Source organism: Leptonychotes weddellii, chromosome 13, assembly GCF_054177405.1.
Source record: "Leptonychotes weddellii isolate Sample4059 chromosome 13, ASM5417740v2, whole genome shotgun sequence".
NCBI classification, from domain to species: Eukaryota; Metazoa; Chordata; class Mammalia; order Carnivora; family Phocidae; genus Leptonychotes; species Leptonychotes weddellii.
In genome coordinates this window covers 76,482,843-76,501,241 of record NC_138381.1, presented here as the reverse complement: position 1 = coordinate 76,501,241, position 18,399 = coordinate 76,482,843, and the positions used below count along the sequence as shown (strand labels likewise).

Here is an 18,399-nt window from a genome sequence, read left to right as displayed (position 1 = left end):
TCACCCAGATCATTGCAAATAGCAAGATTTCATTTTTTGATGGCTGCATAATATTTCATTGTATATATGTACCACATCTTATTTATCCATTCATCTGTTGATGGACATCTAGGCCTTTTCCATAGTTTGGCTATTGTGGACATTGCTGCTATAAACATTGGGGTGCATGTGCCCCTTCGGATCACTACATTTGTATCTTTGGGGTAAATACCCAGTAGTGCAATTGCTGGGTCGTAGGGTAGCTCTATTTTCAACACTTTGAAGAACCTCTATACTGTTTTCCAGAGTGGCTGCAGCAGCTTGCATTCCCACCAACAGTGTAGGAGGGTTCCCCTTTCTCCGCATCCCTGCCAATATCTGTCGTTTCCGGACTTGTTAATTTTAGCCATTCTGACTGGTGTGAGGTGGTATCTCATTGAGGTTTTGTTTTGTATTTCCCTGATGCCGAGTGATGTTGAGCACTTCTTCATGTGTCTCTTGGCCATTTGGATGTTGTCTTTGCAGAAATGTCTGTTCATGTCTTCTGCCCATTTCTTGATTAGATTATTTGTTCTTTGGGTGTTTGATAAGTTCTTTACAGATTCTGGATAAAATGTCTTCTGACATATGTGCTTTTGTTTTTCATTTTCTTTGGACATAAACTGTATAAAAATTGAGAAATTAAAGTTTAATAGACACCTAAGTTGGCCTCTTATAATCAGTAGATTATTAAATTTCATTCATGTGAAGTATTTTGTGCTCTTGACAGTTTATTGCATGTTAATACTAGATTAGTAGAAGAAAGTGGTTTTGTTAATTTAAAATCACTATGCCAGTTCTTAAAATTTAATTTTAAAGTACCGATGTAAGTAGTCTGTGGAGGTTGGCATAGGGTGTAGATAAAACAAAATTGGCTGTGTATTCATAGTTAAAACTGTGTGACGGATACGTGTATATGGTTCATAGAATGTTCTCTTTGCATTTGTATGTTTTTGGAAATTTCCATATTAAAGAAAAGTCCAGCATATGCTACAGAAACTCTTTGACCTATCTCTGAAATTGGTAGAATATATTTTGCCCATAAATGTAAGTAGTCTAGATGGTTTTGAGTTTTGATCATTTATTTTATAATTCAGGAAGCTATGAAAATATTTTGGAAAATATGTAGATGTAAGATACTTGAAATATTATCATTGTAGAGTTAGGACTTTCACTAGAAAGTCCTTTCCAATTGGAAACCAGTGTTTAGTATTGGTACAAGCCACATTGACATACTGATGGCATTAACAAAGCAAAAAAACCAATAAAGACTTTTTTTTTCTTTTTCTTCCCTTTCGTTTCCTCTCTGCTTTTCTTTTGTTGTTGTTGTTTTTGTTGTTTTTAAAATGACTCCGTTTACTTGTAATTTTAAAATTACATGTTACTGGGCGCCTGGGTGGCTCAGATGGTTAAGCGTCTGCCTTCGGCTCAGGTCATGATCCCAGGGTCCTGGGATCGAGTCCCGCATCGGGCTCTCTGCTCCTTGGGAGCCTGCTTCTCCCTCTGCCTCTCTCTCTCTCTCTGTCTCTCATGAATAAATAAATAAAATCTTTAAAAAAATAAATAAAATAAAATTACATGTTACTTGAAGCACCTGACTGGCTCAGTTGGCAGAGCATGTGACTCTTGATCTCAGAGGTGTGAGTTCAAGCCCCATGTTGGGTTTTGTAGAGATGACTTAGAAATAAAATCTTTAAGAAAAATAAATTATGAGTTACTTACTATAAGTAATGAGAAAAAAAGTAATAAAGAGTCTGTGTTCTCCCCTTAACCCCCACCTTCCATTCTCACCTGCTGAGGTCACAGTGTTGACAATCTGAACCAGGGGCAACCTGCCACATCTTTTCTCCATGTTTGTTTAAACACAGCTTTTCTTTTAAATGTTGCTAATATTTAATATTACTTACAGTGTACTTTTCTCATTTCATACCTCCTAGACAGACACCTCTTACAACCCAGTACCTATAGCACTAACGTTTTTTTTTAACAGTTGCATAATATTCTGCAGCTGGCTTATACAGTAGTTTCTTTTTTTAATCATTCCCTTATTGGTATTCAGGTGGTTTTCAATTTTTTGCACCATCACAAACAGTGTTGAAATTATACGGCTATCCTATATAGATTTTCCCCCATAAGATTGGTTTCCAAAAGGAGAATTTTTGGTTACACAGTTGTCACCTGCAGAATCTAAACAGTTTTGTGCATGTAGCAGAGTATTAGCTGATTTATTAAATTTGTAAATAGGATATGATAATGCTTCCTTTTCTGTTGCCCTTTTCTCTTAATGCCCTTGTTCTGTAAGTCTGGGTTGGCACGTATTAAAGAGCCCCATAAACTGCCTTCTCAGTAACAATTCAGAACATGTTAACTGTTACACATGTTGCTTATCTTTTGCAGCACCTTGCCTATACTGATAATGTGTGGGAGGGAAACAAGATTAATAGCTTATTTACACAGTTATTTAATCAGCTAGTCTATATGTTCAAAATTGTTTATATTCTGTAGGTGACAACTGTATAGAGATAATACAGTATGAAGTTTGAGTACTGTAGGATTTCAGAGTGCCTAAAACACCTTTGAGGACTGTGTGTTCCATTTAATTCAGCTAATAGAAACTGAAAAATACCTTATGCTGTATTTTAATGCTAGAACTTGTGTTCTAGTTTGGGGTTCCTGGGTGACTCAGTCGGTTAAGCATCTGAAAAAAGAACTTGATCTAGTTTGATTAGTCGGATAATAGCTCATTGAATTATTTGGGTTATAAGGTTTTTTAATTTTCTGACAGATGTTCGACAAGGACTGATAGGAGTTGGCCTGATAAATGTAGAAGATCGTTCGGGAATTCTTACTCTAGATAAAGGTAAGAGTATGAGTTTTGTATATAGACCTAAGGCATAACCATTGCTGTATCATTACAGACCATTTTCTTTATGCTTTTGTCAACTTGAAGGGGAAGCTTCAAGTTTGTAGTTCTCAATCCCTCCTTCTTGAGTGCTCATAAAGCACTCTTGGTGGTTTTTGCTACTGTGGTTATTCAAAAGAGATTAAACCTTTATTCTGTCTGCAAAGCAGCAATTCTCAACCCAAGTTGCATGTATGATCAGCTTTGCTTTTAAAAAATACCGAAGCCAGTGCTGAGGCTTAGACTTTGGTAATTTCCCATGTTTCTGAAGCTTCTAATTTTGTACCCAAAGTTGAGCTTCACAGACTTACAGCACTTAGACCTTTTTACAAGTCAAGATTTCATGTTGGAGAACAAACATTCTCATGTGCTAAATTGTGTTTGTACTTTCAGTAAGTGAAGTTTGACAGTGCACAAATTGAATAAGGCAACCATCTTTGGAGCATGTATTGGTCGTGCTAATTGCTAGAGGTAGAAATGGTCAAATTATAGCTCTGTTCTGGGAGCAGTACAAGGTTGTGGGTGTGAGGGAAGACCGTGGTGGAAGAAGTGAGACTTGGTCTAGGCTTAGATGAATAAATGTTTTTTGGTTTTTATTTTAGTTCCAGGGGCAAGTGGATTTTAATTGCTATTTGAATGCATGAAATCTTTCATATAATCTTGTTCTTACAGATTATAACAACATTGGAAAATTCTTAAATAGAATTTTGGGCATGGAAGTACATCAGCAGAATGCATTATTTCAGTATTTTGCAGACACACTTACAGCGGTTGTTCAAAATGCCAAAAAAAATGGAAGATATGATATGGGAATTTTAGGTAAGTGGAGAAATTTTGAAAATGTCCTGTGTATTCCTAATAATGTGTTCTTTTTCCGTTTATATGTTGCTTTTTCTTGTTCAAGATCTTGGTTCTGGAGATGAAAAAGTGAGGAAAAGTGATGTTAAGAAGTTTTTGACTCCAGGATATTCCACTTCTGGTCACGTAGAGTTATACACTGTAAGTTTGGGAAACGTGCATGTGTAGGCGTAACCACCTGTCATCGGCACTCAGAGAAATGAGTGTCATTTAAGTTGTATTATTTCTTTTACAGATTAGTGTGGAGAGGGGAATGTCTTGGGAGGAAGCTACCAAGATTTGGGCTGAGCTGACAGGACCAGATGATGGCTTTTACTTGTCGTTGCAAGTAAGACTCGTCTCCTTGCCACGTGAACTGTTCAGATACATCATGCATTGTTGTTGTCAGCAGTGCAATTATCTATCTACTCTGTGCCGGTTTTCCAGTTGTTTAGGTTTTCTCTGTTTTGATAACTTGTCATTGTAACTGGGTTTGTCCTTTTATAGACACTTTCATTTAATGTATTTTGAGGGGTGTTATTGGGTGTGAGTTTTGAATTATTACACATTCTTAGTTAATTGGACGCCTTTGTTTCGTGGTGCAGTGATCTTCTCTAGGCCTACATAAAGGACTGCATTCATATTTAGTTCTGTAGGCCTTTAGTAAGTTTTCTATCTGAAAGATTCATTTTTTTAGTTAGTGTAAAGAATTCCTTAGTATTTGTGGGTAGAGCTAAAGAGGAGGGAAGTGTAAATATGTATGTGTGTATATACCCATACATTTACATACAGGCATACGCACGTCCACAAATGCATGCATGCATATATGTAATCATCCATAGTCCTGGTACAGTATCTTGAATTTTCCTGTTAAAGACTATGGGATTTTTTTTTTTTAAAGATTTTATTTATTTATTTGACAGAGAGAGAACACAAGCGGGGGAGTGGGAGAGGGAGAAGCAGGCTTCCCGCCGAGCAGGGAGCCCGACCCTGGGATCACGACCTGAGCCGAAGGCAGACGCTTAACGACTGAGCCACCCAGGCGCCCCAGACTATGGGATTTTTATGTCACCTCTTCTCTGATCTTTATCTGTGTGCCTTTTCTTCTACAGTAATAATCTTTATTCTCCACGGCACACAGGGTGATAAAAGATTACTGATACTATACCCCAATATTCCCTGAAAATAATTTTGGGAAAAAAGCGTAAGCTTTTTATTTTTTTGCTTTCCCCCATTCTCTCATTTCATTAAAACATAGTTGTGCTATTTCTGCATTCTCAGAGTATGGCACTTCGAAAGTATGCTTTTCTTTTAATACTTAATCTTAGCTCTGAAGGTAATTAAATTTAATGCTCACCTCTCACTAGTTACTGTCTCTAATTGTTTTGTTTCAAGACTGTTCTGCAGTAGAATCCTCAAGTTCTTGGAATCATTACTCCCTGAGTTAGTTTGTTTTCAGATTGATCTGTTTGAGAGAGCGCGTGTGCATGCCTGCTTGCAGGGGGAGAGGGAGAGAGAGAATCTCAAGCATACTCCATGCTGAGCAGGGAGCCTGACATAGGGCTCGATCCCAGGACCCTGAGATCATGACTTGAGCGAGCCGAAGGCAGGCACTTAACTGACTGAGGCTCCCAGGTGCTGCACCAGTGCTTCATTTTTATGGCTGAACACTGTTCCATTGTATGTATACACCACATTTTTTTATTTGCCAAATTTGTGGAGAGACCCAACTGTAAACGAAGACCAGGTTCAAGATGTAACTGCATAAAAGAGACCATATATGGTGATGCCAGAGACAGTGTGAGACCATAAATAAGCTTTTTAGAGCAGGTGTCCCCAAACTTCTTCTATAAAGGGTCAGATAGTAAGTACTTCAGGTTTTGTAGGCTATGTATAGTTTCTACTATTCTTTCTTACTGTTTTTTTCTTCCTTTTCCCCTCCCTCCCTCTCTCGCTTCCACTGTTCTTAAACTTAGGAGCGTCAGGGCCCAGTTTGGTCGCACTCCTGATTTTACTGGTCCTTGATCCAAGAGCAAAGCTCTCAAACTGAATCTGGCTCCTGATTAAGTTATTTTGTTTTTTTTGAAAATCTTATTGAGGGGAGCCTGGGTGGCTCATTAGATTGAGTGTCTCACTCTTGATTTCGGCTCAGATCATGATTGCAGGGTCATGAGATCGAAGCCCGATGGGCTTCGCGCTTAGTGCAGAGTCCGCTTGAGATTCTCTCCCTCACTCCCTTTGCCCCTCCCCCGGCTCACGAGCCCCCAGTTGTGCGCGCGCTCGCTCTCTCTCTAAAATAAGTAAATTAAAATCTTTCAAATAAAAATCTTACTGAGACATTTGTAGATTCACATGAGGTTATGAGAAGTCATGGAGAAGTTCCTTGTACACCAGTTTCACCAATGGTAACATTTTACAAAACTGTAACATATCAAAACCAGCATTATATCACTATTACATAATTCACCAGATTTTATTCAGATTTCTCCCTTAGATGGGATTTTGATTGGTACAGATTAGGATCTTGGTTATTGGTTTTTCATTCCAAATTATTGCCAGAATTTACACACTGGTAGATTTTGAGGAAAGTGCTGATCGTCATCTTCCTTTGAGTGAAAGGATGTGGTAATACTGGTCCTTTGTTACTTCCTGCATGGCAGCAGGTGATTGGATGTGAGGAGAGGCAGCCTTAGAAGGGGCATCATTCCAGGAAGGTGCAGCTGTTTGTCAGACATGCTTTACAAATGTTTACCATGTGTTAACATTAAGAAAACCATGTCGGAATTACTTTTATTTCCACTGTGGTGTGATGATTTATTTTGTAATTACACTGAACTAACTTGACACTGTAAAGACAGTTTGCACTGTTACATGCTTTAAACACTGTCCTCTACTCTAATACCTCTATTGAATGTTTCACATCAACTGATAAAACATGTAAAATGTAATTTTTACCTTAACCATTGTTTTATAGACTTTGTGGTAATTATATAAATAATGTTTAAATCATTTGAACAAGTAAACGATAAAGGATTTTTAATATCCATGAAGAGAAAAGTAAAATACTAAGTTTTTTTCTTTTATCAGTGTAAGAACTATCTTAATATCAAAAGTAGCTCAGTGAGCAATTTGTTTTGTAGAGGAGCTGGCGGTTTCTTTACTTTGAAACTTTTCTTTTTCCTTCAGTTTTCCTCCAGAGATTATTGCTTAGGAATTATTCACCATTCTTAGAGGAGATATTAATTTTTCTAATCTTAATTTTCCTTTAGTTTAATGGGCCTTTTAATAACTCCTTCCTCTTAACATTTCTGCCATAAGTCCAACTTTTTTAAAAAATTAAAAATATATGTAAGTTACGTTGTTTGTCTGATGCATCCATTTCTTCCACTTCTGCGTACATATTTATGTATTGTTTGCTCAACATTTTGGCTTTTTCCTGTCATAGCTTTACTGTTTACAAATCATGTGACCTCTCACTTCACTCTTAATGGCAACCCTAGGGAGAGACAATCCTGATGGATTAGTAGATGAATGCAGGGAACCATGGGTGATGAAAATCGTTGTCTTGGAGGTTATGTTTCATTGTAACTTCAAGTAGAGGAAGGGTTTTTTGTTTTTTTTTTTTAATTTTTTTTTTTTAAGATTTTATTTATTTGTCAGAGAAAGCACAAGCGCAGGGGGAGTAGCAGGCAGAGAGAGAAGCAGCTCCCAACTGAGCAGGGAGCCTGATTCGGGACTCAGTCCCAAGACCCTGGGATCATAACCTGAGCCGAAGGCAGATGCTTAACTGACTGAGGCACCCAGGCATCCCGAGAGGAACATTTTTTAACAACGTTTTATTATGAAAAATTTTAAACATAGAGTAGATGTAAAAGGATTTTCCTCTAAAGAGCCTGCCCCACTACCTAGACTCCTCCCTCATGGAAGTCTGAGGCAAGAACATGGACTAGAACAAGTCCGTGTTCAAAATTGTCTCCACTGGACATTTGTGCTTTAAAGCTTTATTCAAAACAATCTTCTAAGGAGTATCTTGACCCTCAGCATATGTGTTCAGCATACCTCACAATTTGGATCCCAGAACTTTCATTTGGGTGGGGCCTTGTGAAACTCAGGGAGATGAGCAACTGCCGTCCTCCCCCACAGTTAGAGATTCATGTGCTTACTCGGCATTACAGTCTTTCAAAGGATTGCATTTGCTAATATGATGGTACAAACAACAAGTTTATCTTAAAGTGTACAGCACAAATCTTTATACTTTCTCGCTTTTTTTTTTTTAAATAGATAAGGAACAACAAGAAAACTGCCATCTTAGTTAAAGAAGTGAACCCTAAAAAGAAGCTTTTCTTAGTTTATAGACCAAATACTGGGAAACAGCTCAAATTAGAAATTTATGCTGATCTAAAAAAGAAATATAAGAAGGTATTTTTTTCATTTGTACATTATACTATTTATGAATACTTTTTTAATAATGATATATTGAAACTGTTTAGGAGAGCTGTGTATCTATATTTAAAGTTATTTTGTCAATTTTTCTATTTGATTACTGGAAAATTGTTTTCAGAAAACATGTTGTCAAGTGTTGTTATATTAAAATCCCAGTCTTAATGTTATCAACCATTAAGAAAATTGTACGACGATTATTTGAAACAACTTGTGTTGTCAAAAAAGGAAACTTCCAGTGCTAACTACAGAAATTAGAACCGCCATATTTATACTTTGCAGTGATTTGTAGTAAAACAGTGAATGACTAAGTTTTTTTCTAACATTACTGTTAATTTTTAGTATTACCTTATATTACTGTTCTTCCTAGCCAGTTTCACTTGTAAACAATTATAATTAAACTAGCTATTTGAAACATTTATTATGTAGGAAGTACCTAATGGCAGGACTTTATGAATGGCATGCAAATGCAGGCAGTAGCAAGGGCCAGATTGTCCGTATCGAGATGACTATAAGTTGGCTTTAGAGACCATAAGAAGGCAACCAGTTTGTTTAAAACAGTACTGTTTCAATGGAATTTTTGTCTTATTTTCACAGGTAGTCTCAGATGATGCCCTGATCCACTGGTTAGATCAGTATAATTCATCTGCAGATACTTGTACTCATGCTTATTGGTTAGTATTTTCATGTTTCTCACCATATTTTCCAAAATGTAATCAAGATTTAATTTAAAAGCACCTTCGCTCTTTTGCTGTCTAAGTCTACAAACAGATTACTGTTAGGTGTCATTCCTTCTATCAGAAATACTTGTTGTATGTCTGTGGACCACACACTCTCTAGGTGTCCCCTCTGTTCTTCACTAATGCTTTGTTACTTCTGACCAACTGTTGTCTGGCAGTATGGACTTGACTGTCATTCTTCTTGTTAAGACTTCCTTTTTCTCCCTCCTTCTCTTTTTCCTTCCCTTCCTTTATTTTCTTTTTCCTTTCTTTTTTAAAAACTTTACTGGTGTCCCAAATCAGTTTCATTTTTAAGGCTAGGGAACTTGTAGGAAACTAAGAGTTGCTGACAGCACCAGAAAATGTGTTGTTGAGCCTGGGAAGTGATCCTGGTGTGCTACTAGGTTGGCTGGAGGGGTGTTCTTTCAAGTCACTGTGTAATAAATACCTCTTACAGTGTTCATTTCAGGGCCTTGTATGGGATATTTTAATACACTGCAGATCATAGGTCTCACTGTTTTCTTACCCATTAAATAGTCAATAGGATATCCAGCCCACTTTATGAAAAGGAATATAGGATATACATGAATTTAGCTAGGTGGTTTTTAGACACATGTAGGTAGATAAATTTGATAGGAGCAGTGTTTTGTTTTCATTTTGAGAGCATATTAGTGCTTTTGGAAATTAGGAAAAGCTTTCAAGATAAAATATTTTTAAAGTTAACTTACAAAAATCCTCTCTAAAACATTTGCTTTGAGTATTAGCAAGAAAGGTGCCCAGTACTATGTATTCTCTTGAATTATTATTTGAAAGATAATTTTATTGATGAATTATGTAAATTTAACCACAAACCATGTCTTCCTGTTTTACAGTTTTTAAAAAATTTACTGGTTTCATTATTTTGGTTTACTGAAGCCTTTCCTAGTTACATGATTTAGAATATATTGGTTGTTTAATAATTTTTAGAGGTAACTGGCAAAATTATTTGATAAACTAGCATCAATATAGTAAATGAATGGATGTTAAAATGACAGACCTTTTAAATGGATATCAAAACCAGTAAGTCAAACCTTTTACAAGGAGTCAAGACTCAGAAATTTTATTTTCTAAAATAAATCTTAGAAACTTAAAAAATCAGCAGTGATACCTTAAATTGGAAAGGATAATCCAATATGCCAAAAGATGTTATTTATGAAACTGTCAGTAAAGAAAGGCAAATCGTGCCAGGACATTTTCCACTTGAAACATAGGTAGACTTTGTAAGCCTTATGTGTGTGTTTGTGTGTGCACGCATGTGTGTATGTATATACATATATATTTTCCCTCCTATCTGTCCTAGGCGTGGCAACTGCAAAAAAGCCAGCTTGGGATTAGTTTGTGAAATAGGTCTTCGTTGCCGCACGTATTACGTATTATGTGGCTCCGTTCTGAGTGTCTGGACAAAGGTTGAAGGTGTTCTGGCATCTGTCAGTGGCACAAATGTGAAGATGCAGATAGTTCGGCTAAGAACAGAGGATGGACAACGGATTGTAGGTGAGTCTAATTTTGGGGGGTTGAGCTGTTGGAAAAAATCAGATCCTTTTTTTTTATTTTGATTCTTACATTTTAAAATCTCAGTATCTATTGCAGTAGTGGAATAGAGCTTGATTTATACGTTCTTGAAAGGTTGAATGGAAGTTAAGCCTTTGTTGATTCTGGCTTAAGTTATGATATGGTCATTTATTTTATGCTGCTCTCAGTTGTTCCTGCTCCCCTTCCTCACTGGTGTAAAGACTAAGCCCAGCTTCTTGCCAAGGAGTCCCTGAAGTCTACTGTTTTACATTCACTGAGCCAAATAGAGACTGAAACTAAAGTTACTGTGCAGAGAGGCCGGCTTGGAGTTGTGCAGAGAGCATGGGCAGAGCGGGCCAGCTGTGCCCACCATTCACTCACTGACAGGCTTCGCAGGGATCCCTGCTGCTTCATGTTTGTTTCATTTGCCACAACCTTCCATTTTTATCATGGGTTGCAGATGGGCAGTCTGTGGGCCAGAGTCCGTGAACATTTTTTTGACCCTCAAATATTTTCGGTTATTGCAAGTTTGGATTTGAATTAGTTTCCACCATTTAAAAGTCAAAAGCCTGGTTTTTCGTTTTCTCAAAAGGTGCGCACATGCACCAGCTTATGTGAAATCTTGAGCCCCTGTTCCCAGGTGAGAGGAGTTAAAGTTCCTTTACCCAGGACATATACTTTCCACAGTTTACTAACATCTGTACTGTGCCCACTTGGAAGTTGGCTGCTTCAGTCAGCATTTGAATTTGCAGCCACGATCCTGTAGTCTTTTGCTACATTAGTACTTGCCAAAGAAGGTTGTGTTTACGTGCGTTTGTGGAGCTACAAAGATAGTAGAGAGAGAGAGAGACTGTACTTGACCTTCTAGTCCACCACCAAGAGGGTGGTGTTGCCGTAGACGTGCATATGCTTAGGTATTTGTGGGTAACGCTGCCGAGGAATTGGATTACTTCTGAAGGGGCCAGTTCAGTTATTAGGTATTCATTTAGTTTTTGTGTGGCGTCTTCTTCGTTACACTTAATACTATGCTTCATTTGGAATGTGCTGTGAAGCTGTAAAATACAGCTCTCCTGGATGCAGCCTTCCTAAATTCTTGTTTCTAATTGCAGGTTTGATCATTCCTGCAAATTGTGTGTCTCCTCTTGTAAATCTCCTGTCAACTTCAGACCAGTCTCAACAGCTTGCGGTCCAACAGAAACAGCTCTGGCAGCAGCGTCACCCACAGAGCATCGCCAACTTGAGCAACGCATAAGAACAGACAGGTTTCGACATGGATGTATCTGAAATGCTGTTGAAGCATATCATTTGCATAAAAATCAGGGACAGTTTCCAAAGAATTATAATTTTTTTTCAGTTGTGCTCTCTCTAGTTAATTTTTTTGGGAATAAGGACAAACCTGGAATAGATAGCAAAACTGAAAATCAGCAGTGCCGATGGTGGTACATATGTCTTTCCTTCGCTTTTCCCATGGTACTTCCCATATGCTTTTACTTTGGGTGAGCAGAGGGATATGTGCGCGTGCGTGTGTGTCTGTTTGTTTGTGAGTTTGTTAAAGGCTACAAACCACAATTGGTTTAAAAATGCTTGGAACTTCCCAAACTGGCTTTACTTTTATGTTATACAGTGCTCAGGGTTAACGCAGTACATCCATGCAATTGCTGTGGGAGTTATCCCCAGATGCATGTGTTTTGAGTCTATAAATATAGAAAATATATATTGGTTTCTTTTTCCAACTTATTAAACAATAGGTTTATTAAAGCATGAAATGAAAGGTTGCATATCATGCATTCAGGTTTTTTTCTAGTTTTTGTTCTGACAGTGCATGTCTTTGAAAGCATGTGTAAACAAGATTAAAACGAGTCAAGTAACGGAGAGAAACTTTGTAGATGTACAGCATTGGTTATTGCATTTTTATAGTGTTTATACCTGGGTATTGCTTCTCACCCTGCAAATCCCACCCCCAGGCCTATTCTCCCTGCCCCAAGTTTCTTGTCAAGGTAATGAGTACATAACATTTTTTGTGGTAAAACTCTTAAAAAGTTAATTTTAATGTATTAATAGTATTCCTAATGTGTGCTGCAGAAACGGCTACAAGCCTGCTTTTCTTAAAATTACATTTTCCTTAACTTAAAGATAGTTTTAGAAGTACAAATTGGCTTCCATCTTGCAAACAATCTTTTTTTTTACTTCATTATCTTAATTTGTCACTCATAAAAAAGGAAACCGTACTTGAGCTGTAAACTAGACAATGAGGAGACACTTGAGGCTTCTGCTGTATGTTTATTTCTTGTTGTTATTGTTGTTACCCAGTAACTTGAATATTGTTTAATGTGTTGTAAGACATTGTAGAGTTTATCTCAAGCTGTTAAAAATGGTAATGTACAAATGTGAATAGACACTTATCTATAATATGGGTAAGTTTTGTTTCGCCTATAATAGATGTTTATAAAAACAAGTGAGGGGACAATTGGTTTTTTTGTTTCCTTTTGTTTTCCTCCCCCCCCCCCTTTTTTTTTGCTTGCACAGGTTGCACTATTGAAAAATTGAGATTGTATAAACCTGGTCAAAAGCTACAAGATACCACAGTCTTGTAGATGTCTAATAAAAAGTTATTATACTAACCAGAAGTGGACTCGTGTTTAGGTCCTCACCACTTGCAGAAGCAGTCTGTGACGGGGATTCTGCAGAACTTGTGTGTTGCTCAGCATTCCAGTTAGCCTTCTGTTTGGGCTTCTATTGGGCTCGCCCTCAAAATTGAGATGGTATTGAGGAAGGGGTGAAATGATAGTACTTTTGAATGTTGCTCAAGTTGAATTGTTCTCTTTTGTTACTTTTTAAACTTCTAGCAGCACCAGGTGGGATGGATGTTCAGTGATGGAAAGCTAGGGCTTTCATCTTCCTGTGTTTCTTTAAGCCTGAGTTTGCTTATGTCAAGTTTACCATAAGTTTCCTTTAGATTTATTTATTCTTAATACCTAGGAGAACACATTGACAGTAATTTCGGTTCTTTGGCATGTTTTGCCAAGTGGATGCAACTTTTATCCTCAGTCTAGGCTTTCTATCTCAGGCAGTGATCCATCTCAATATCAACCAGTGTTCCTTGTTAGGGCCACTAGACCCAGCTGGCAGCCAAGAGCAGATTGTCCCACCTGCAGCAAAACTTCTCAGTTAATTCCTGTCTTTTTAAACCGGTAGTCTGTTCAGTGTCCATCAACACACTAAAGTGAAATAGAATTGGGGAAGGGAACCCTAACAGACCTGTTCCCCGCAGTGAAACAAAATGGCAGGGTTAGGGAAGACAGATTCTCATAGGCTCTTGGCCCAACTTCCTCTTTTATGTGGGGGGGTATCTTTTTTTGCAGGGTATGCTTATTTCCAAGCAGCATCAGTATGAGAATTCTGTAGCATGCAGTTGGTTGACGCCCATAATTCCTGATGTAATGTTTGCTCTTTTGAACAGCTATCTTGATGCAAAGGGCATGTGTATGTACTGTTCTTTGAGGAACAGCTTTGTTTTGCTTTTAAAAATAAGGTCCAGAAATAAGGCCTCTGAAAAGTCTCCGAGGAGACCTCAAAAAGGCGACCAATGTAAATGGAGGGGGATTTGAGGTGCCACATGCCCCTGCCCATCATGCCCATCATGGCGTGGAGTGTGTTGAGCACCAAGAGTCTGCTCATCCCCCTCTCTGGAGGCTGAACATAGGACCTTTACACTGTGCCCTTATCTAAGTCAGCAAGTTCAGGTTGGCCAGCATGGGAAAACCCAGGATTCAAGGTCCTCCTCTGTCAAAAAATCAAGTCTTAACAACAGCTAACTTCTGTAAAACAGGTCCATGTATTTCAGGATCTGAATGCCACGTCTGACCCCAGGGCCTTGTTGAACCCGATGTGAGTCCATTTGGCCCCTGCAATGCCTTTCCTCCCTTTTTAGCAATATGGCTCTGAGCACAAAAGATTCGATTGTAAATCATGTTCGTGTTTTCAGAGTTTACAGTGTCAGTTGTGCTGAAAACCACTTTCTGAGTCCAGAGCTGCTCAGATGGTATCTTGGGGGTAATTCATGTTCCCCGAGTTTAGCAATCTCCACACCACAAGGTCTCTATCTGCAGTTCAGTGGGATTATCCAGATATAGGCATCAATGATGTGTATTCCTCAAAGTATTAACGGAGTATTTAAACACAACTTGATCAAAAAGTAAATATCTTAAGCAATTTTCCCTTTTTGCTGCTATATTGCAGATAGACTCTTCAATATTTTTTCTTTACATCTGTATATAAGTTAGCAAGAACTTGCATCCAAAGCAATGTACTAGTGTGTGTTTGTGTACATATATTTATTCCAGTCCAATTAATTAGCACTTCAGAAAATTTTTTGGCTGCAACAGGAACCCTTTTCATTTTAGTGTGCTTCATCTATAAAGGTAAAAGTTCTAGATTACCAAGCTCCGGGGGACTGTAACATCTTAGAGGTTTTGTGTCTGCAGCCCCTGGGGCATTCATTTGCTAGCCTCCATGTGATACTATTAGAACTCCTAATAGGCACGACCAGAAAGGGCACCAGGACAGCATTTACAGTTGTATAATGCGAGTCTTTTCCCCCACCCCCTCTACTTCCCAGTTAGCACGAAGGCAAAAAGCAGTAGGTTACAAATGATTGGTGCATCTCAGTTTATGAAAGTAGGAGCAGAGAAAAAGTATTTTCCCTTTTGGTCCTTTTCTTGATAAGATATTAAGAGGAAGGTCCATGTCTACGATCTCTTACTTTAAAAACGTACCTGAGTGATACTTGGTAGTTTCTGAGAATGGTGCTACGTTAAGAGTCGCTGTTAGGCTGGGATCCAGTTAGCCGGACGTTGGGTTAGTTCAGGCATCCCAATAGCAAAGGTAGCCACTGTGATGATGGGCATCACATCACACCCTTGTGTCTGGGCTCTCCCTGGCTAAGCACATACCCACACACAGGGCTGTGCATACTTTGCTGTTGGAGTACGGCAGGCAGTTCATGTCGTGGCTGCAGCTGCAAGCAGAAACGGTTTCTGAAAGTTCCTCATGGCATGCCAATTATCGAATACAAATGCAGTGTCTTTTAAGGGCATATAAGTGAAGGAAACACATCTAGATACCCGCAACTCAAGCTAGCTAGTAGTTTTTTTCTGAGTACTTGAGGTGAAATCCAAGACCCACCTTCTTATTTTAGGCTGTACTTATATATATGTACATAAATGTGTATATATAGAAATGTTGAGTTCTTTTGAATTCTGAATGTAAATATTTCTTGTAAATTGGGACCCCACCCACTTGTTTTTCCCTTTCCCTCTTCCCTTCAATCCTATTTATTCTTTTCTTGACTTCCCATATGGGGCATCTTACAATTTTTTTTATACAAAAGTATGGAAAACTTCTTAGTTGAATTTGTTCATATATTTTAGAATTCAGTTTTGCATCTTTACTATAGAATTCCTATGTCTATTTTGTGTTAATATTTTTCAACATGCCTGATTGTGTTTGCATTTTTATTACAAATTTTTACTGTGTGCAATGCATTGTATTGGGGGGAATGTACTTGAGTGCAATTTCTGATACTGTCATTATATGACTAGTTATGCTCATTTATGTTGCTCTTTGGAAGCTATAGTGAGCCTGATGTTTTCACATAAAAAAAATGTCCTCCCAAGACTTCCTTTAAGCTCCTCTAACTTCTTCAGTGCATTTGGGATCCAATGTACCTCTTCAGTAACCCGACTCGCTCCTACCCTTACAGTTTTTCAGGCCTGTACCAAAGTTTTCATCTGTGTGGCTCTCCAGCTGAGAAGAAAATCTTGCAGATCTGACAGTAATTGATGGCCTGCTGCTGGCTGCAAAGTTTCTGTGTTTTTTAAAGAAGTCAGGCCTATACTTTTAACCTGCAAATAAGAAATCAGAAGTTTACTTTGCAGTGAGCACAGGTAATCTGCTTCTGTTCTCACCTGTTAAGGATTTTAATAGCGGATGGGGAGACTGGCCCGGTACATGTGGGTCTCCATAAAGAATGTACTTGAAGGAACAGTTGTCCTCCCAGAGAGAGCAACACAACTGCTCTGGAGGCTTCCACGAGCCTTCAGTTCATGGGTTGATTCTGTGCTGAGGGTAGAAGAGGCCATTAACTCTGGGTGGACTGGCCAGCAGGCTCCCCTGCGCCTCTCTCACCACTAGTATACTCCTGGGAGTTGCCCTTGACTGGATGGAGCAGCCAGAAACCTCATTGCTGAGCTGGATTAAGGCATTCTTGATAATGAGTGTTGCCAGTAGGGAAGACCCAGGGGTGGCTCATGAAAACGGTGGTAATTATCTGCTGGGAGGCAGACATTGGGTTTTTTTACTTAAAAATTTTGCACTTTGAAGAAAATGTTCCTCCATGACTTTCAGGAGGGCTTGCCATGAGCATTTCTTGGGCCTTTCACTCATGTACATGTTTCATTTACCTGTCGAACTTGCTAGACTTGTTGAAAGTTTACAAGTTGTCTGCATCTAGATAAGCCTTTGGAACCTAGCATATCTTAAATTAGGGCCTGTCAGAGATGCGCTCCAGTGGGAGTCCCGGCTCAGACCCACCGTGCCCACTCCCTGCCTCTGGTGCCCGAGGAGGGGTGAGCGGGGCAGCGTGCAGCCGCTGTCCCGGGCGCTGCAGTGGCGGGACAGCTCAGAGCGCCCGCCGGCGTGAGCCCAGCAAGGGACGCAGCCTGGCCAAGTTGGTTCTTCTGCTTCTCGAAGCTCAGGCCTCCCCCGGGTCTGACGGTCAGTCCGCAGGCGCCTTAGTGAGCACGCCCCATTCTTCCACCTCCCCGCCCCTAGGGCCTTTCTTGCTGTGACAGCATCTGTAGCACTGAAGAGGATAAAGAAGCTTTGAGCCTTCTTCCCGACTTCCACATCAGGGGCAGAGAGCTTGTTTCTACCTAGCACGTTGTAGTCTCACCGCCATTAGGGAGAAAAACCATCCTGTTCATGGTTTATACGGAATTTGCAAACTACTGATCATTATTTTTCAATAACCACTTGTATCTACCATCAACCATGAGAGGTGGGAAGAGGTATGCTGTATCTCTGCAATAAAACTTTTGCCAGGTTCTACCTCTGCTGAGCAAAGGATACTTTTATACTAAGTAGGCATAGGTCTTCCTCCTTTACTGATCTGACTTGGTGCATCTCGAGACAACGTGTGATGGAATCCAAAGACAATTTGAAACTAAGGTGGATGTAAACTCTTGGTGGTTTTTATTTGGTTCTCTTTTTTTATATCTCCCTTTTTATATTGCTCCTCTGTCTTGAATGTCCGTTAGTGTATGAAGGGTACGCACTGTTCAATGATACTGCACTGCTTCATTCAGCCTTCCACGGTTAATCCAGTACCGAGTGTCCAGAAGCGATTGTTCCAACCATTCTGATATGTAACTTTAAAAATTGGGTCTCATGCAATAAACATGTGTTGGCTGCATTTAGCGAGGTTTACCCTTGCAAGTAAAGAACGATCAACCATGAAGCATAACAAACTCTGTAGTTTTTTGTTGTCGTGTTTTTTGTTTTTTTCTTTTTTTTTTGTAAGATTCTTAAATAAATTAAACTGGCTAATACGGCTTTTCTCTGTTTGTGTTTTCTTTCTCTGGGTCCTGAGCTCCCGTCTGAGCTGTATTTATGCCACCGTCTTCTAGAGAGCTTTCATTTTGGGGGCTTGGACTTTCTTAATGTTGGCATTTTATTTAGAATGAATTAGAGAAGACTTCTCCGTGTGGCTAGGCTGGAACCCAGCACTCTTCAGAGCAGAGAAGGTACACCCTGCCACACGTGGGCACAGCTCAGTAGGTCTGGGCAGGGGTCCTGCCACGGCTTCTGAGACTTACCTCACGGAGTCTTTCCCGAAAGATGCCACAAAACGGAAGGGTGGCCACAAGTATTAGA

The 18,399-nt window shown here is 39.1% G+C and overlaps 1 protein-coding gene across 3 annotated transcripts in view; it reads left to right on the top strand.

The window, feature by feature from the left end:
• SBNO1 (strawberry notch homolog 1) overlaps window positions 1–18,074 on the top strand; it is a 57,201-nt gene extending 39,127 nt beyond the window's left edge. For all 3 annotated transcript variants that reach the window (XM_081802370.1, XM_081802371.1, XM_081802369.1), the window contains exons 25-32: window positions 2,804–2,878; window positions 3,593–3,739; window positions 3,825–3,919; window positions 4,014–4,106; window positions 8,039–8,176; window positions 8,795–8,871; window positions 10,256–10,449; window positions 11,577–18,074. In XM_081802370.1, the coding sequence (XP_081658496.1) occupies window positions 2,804–2,878; window positions 3,593–3,739; window positions 3,825–3,919; window positions 4,014–4,106; window positions 8,039–8,176; window positions 8,795–8,871; window positions 10,256–10,449; window positions 11,577–11,719 (962 nt within the window). In that variant the 3' untranslated portion in view covers window positions 11,720–18,074. The remainder of the gene's footprint in view (window positions 1–2,803; window positions 2,879–3,592; window positions 3,740–3,824; window positions 3,920–4,013; window positions 4,107–8,038; window positions 8,177–8,794; window positions 8,872–10,255; window positions 10,450–11,576) is intronic.
• Window positions 18,075–18,399: the final 325 nt, after the last annotated feature.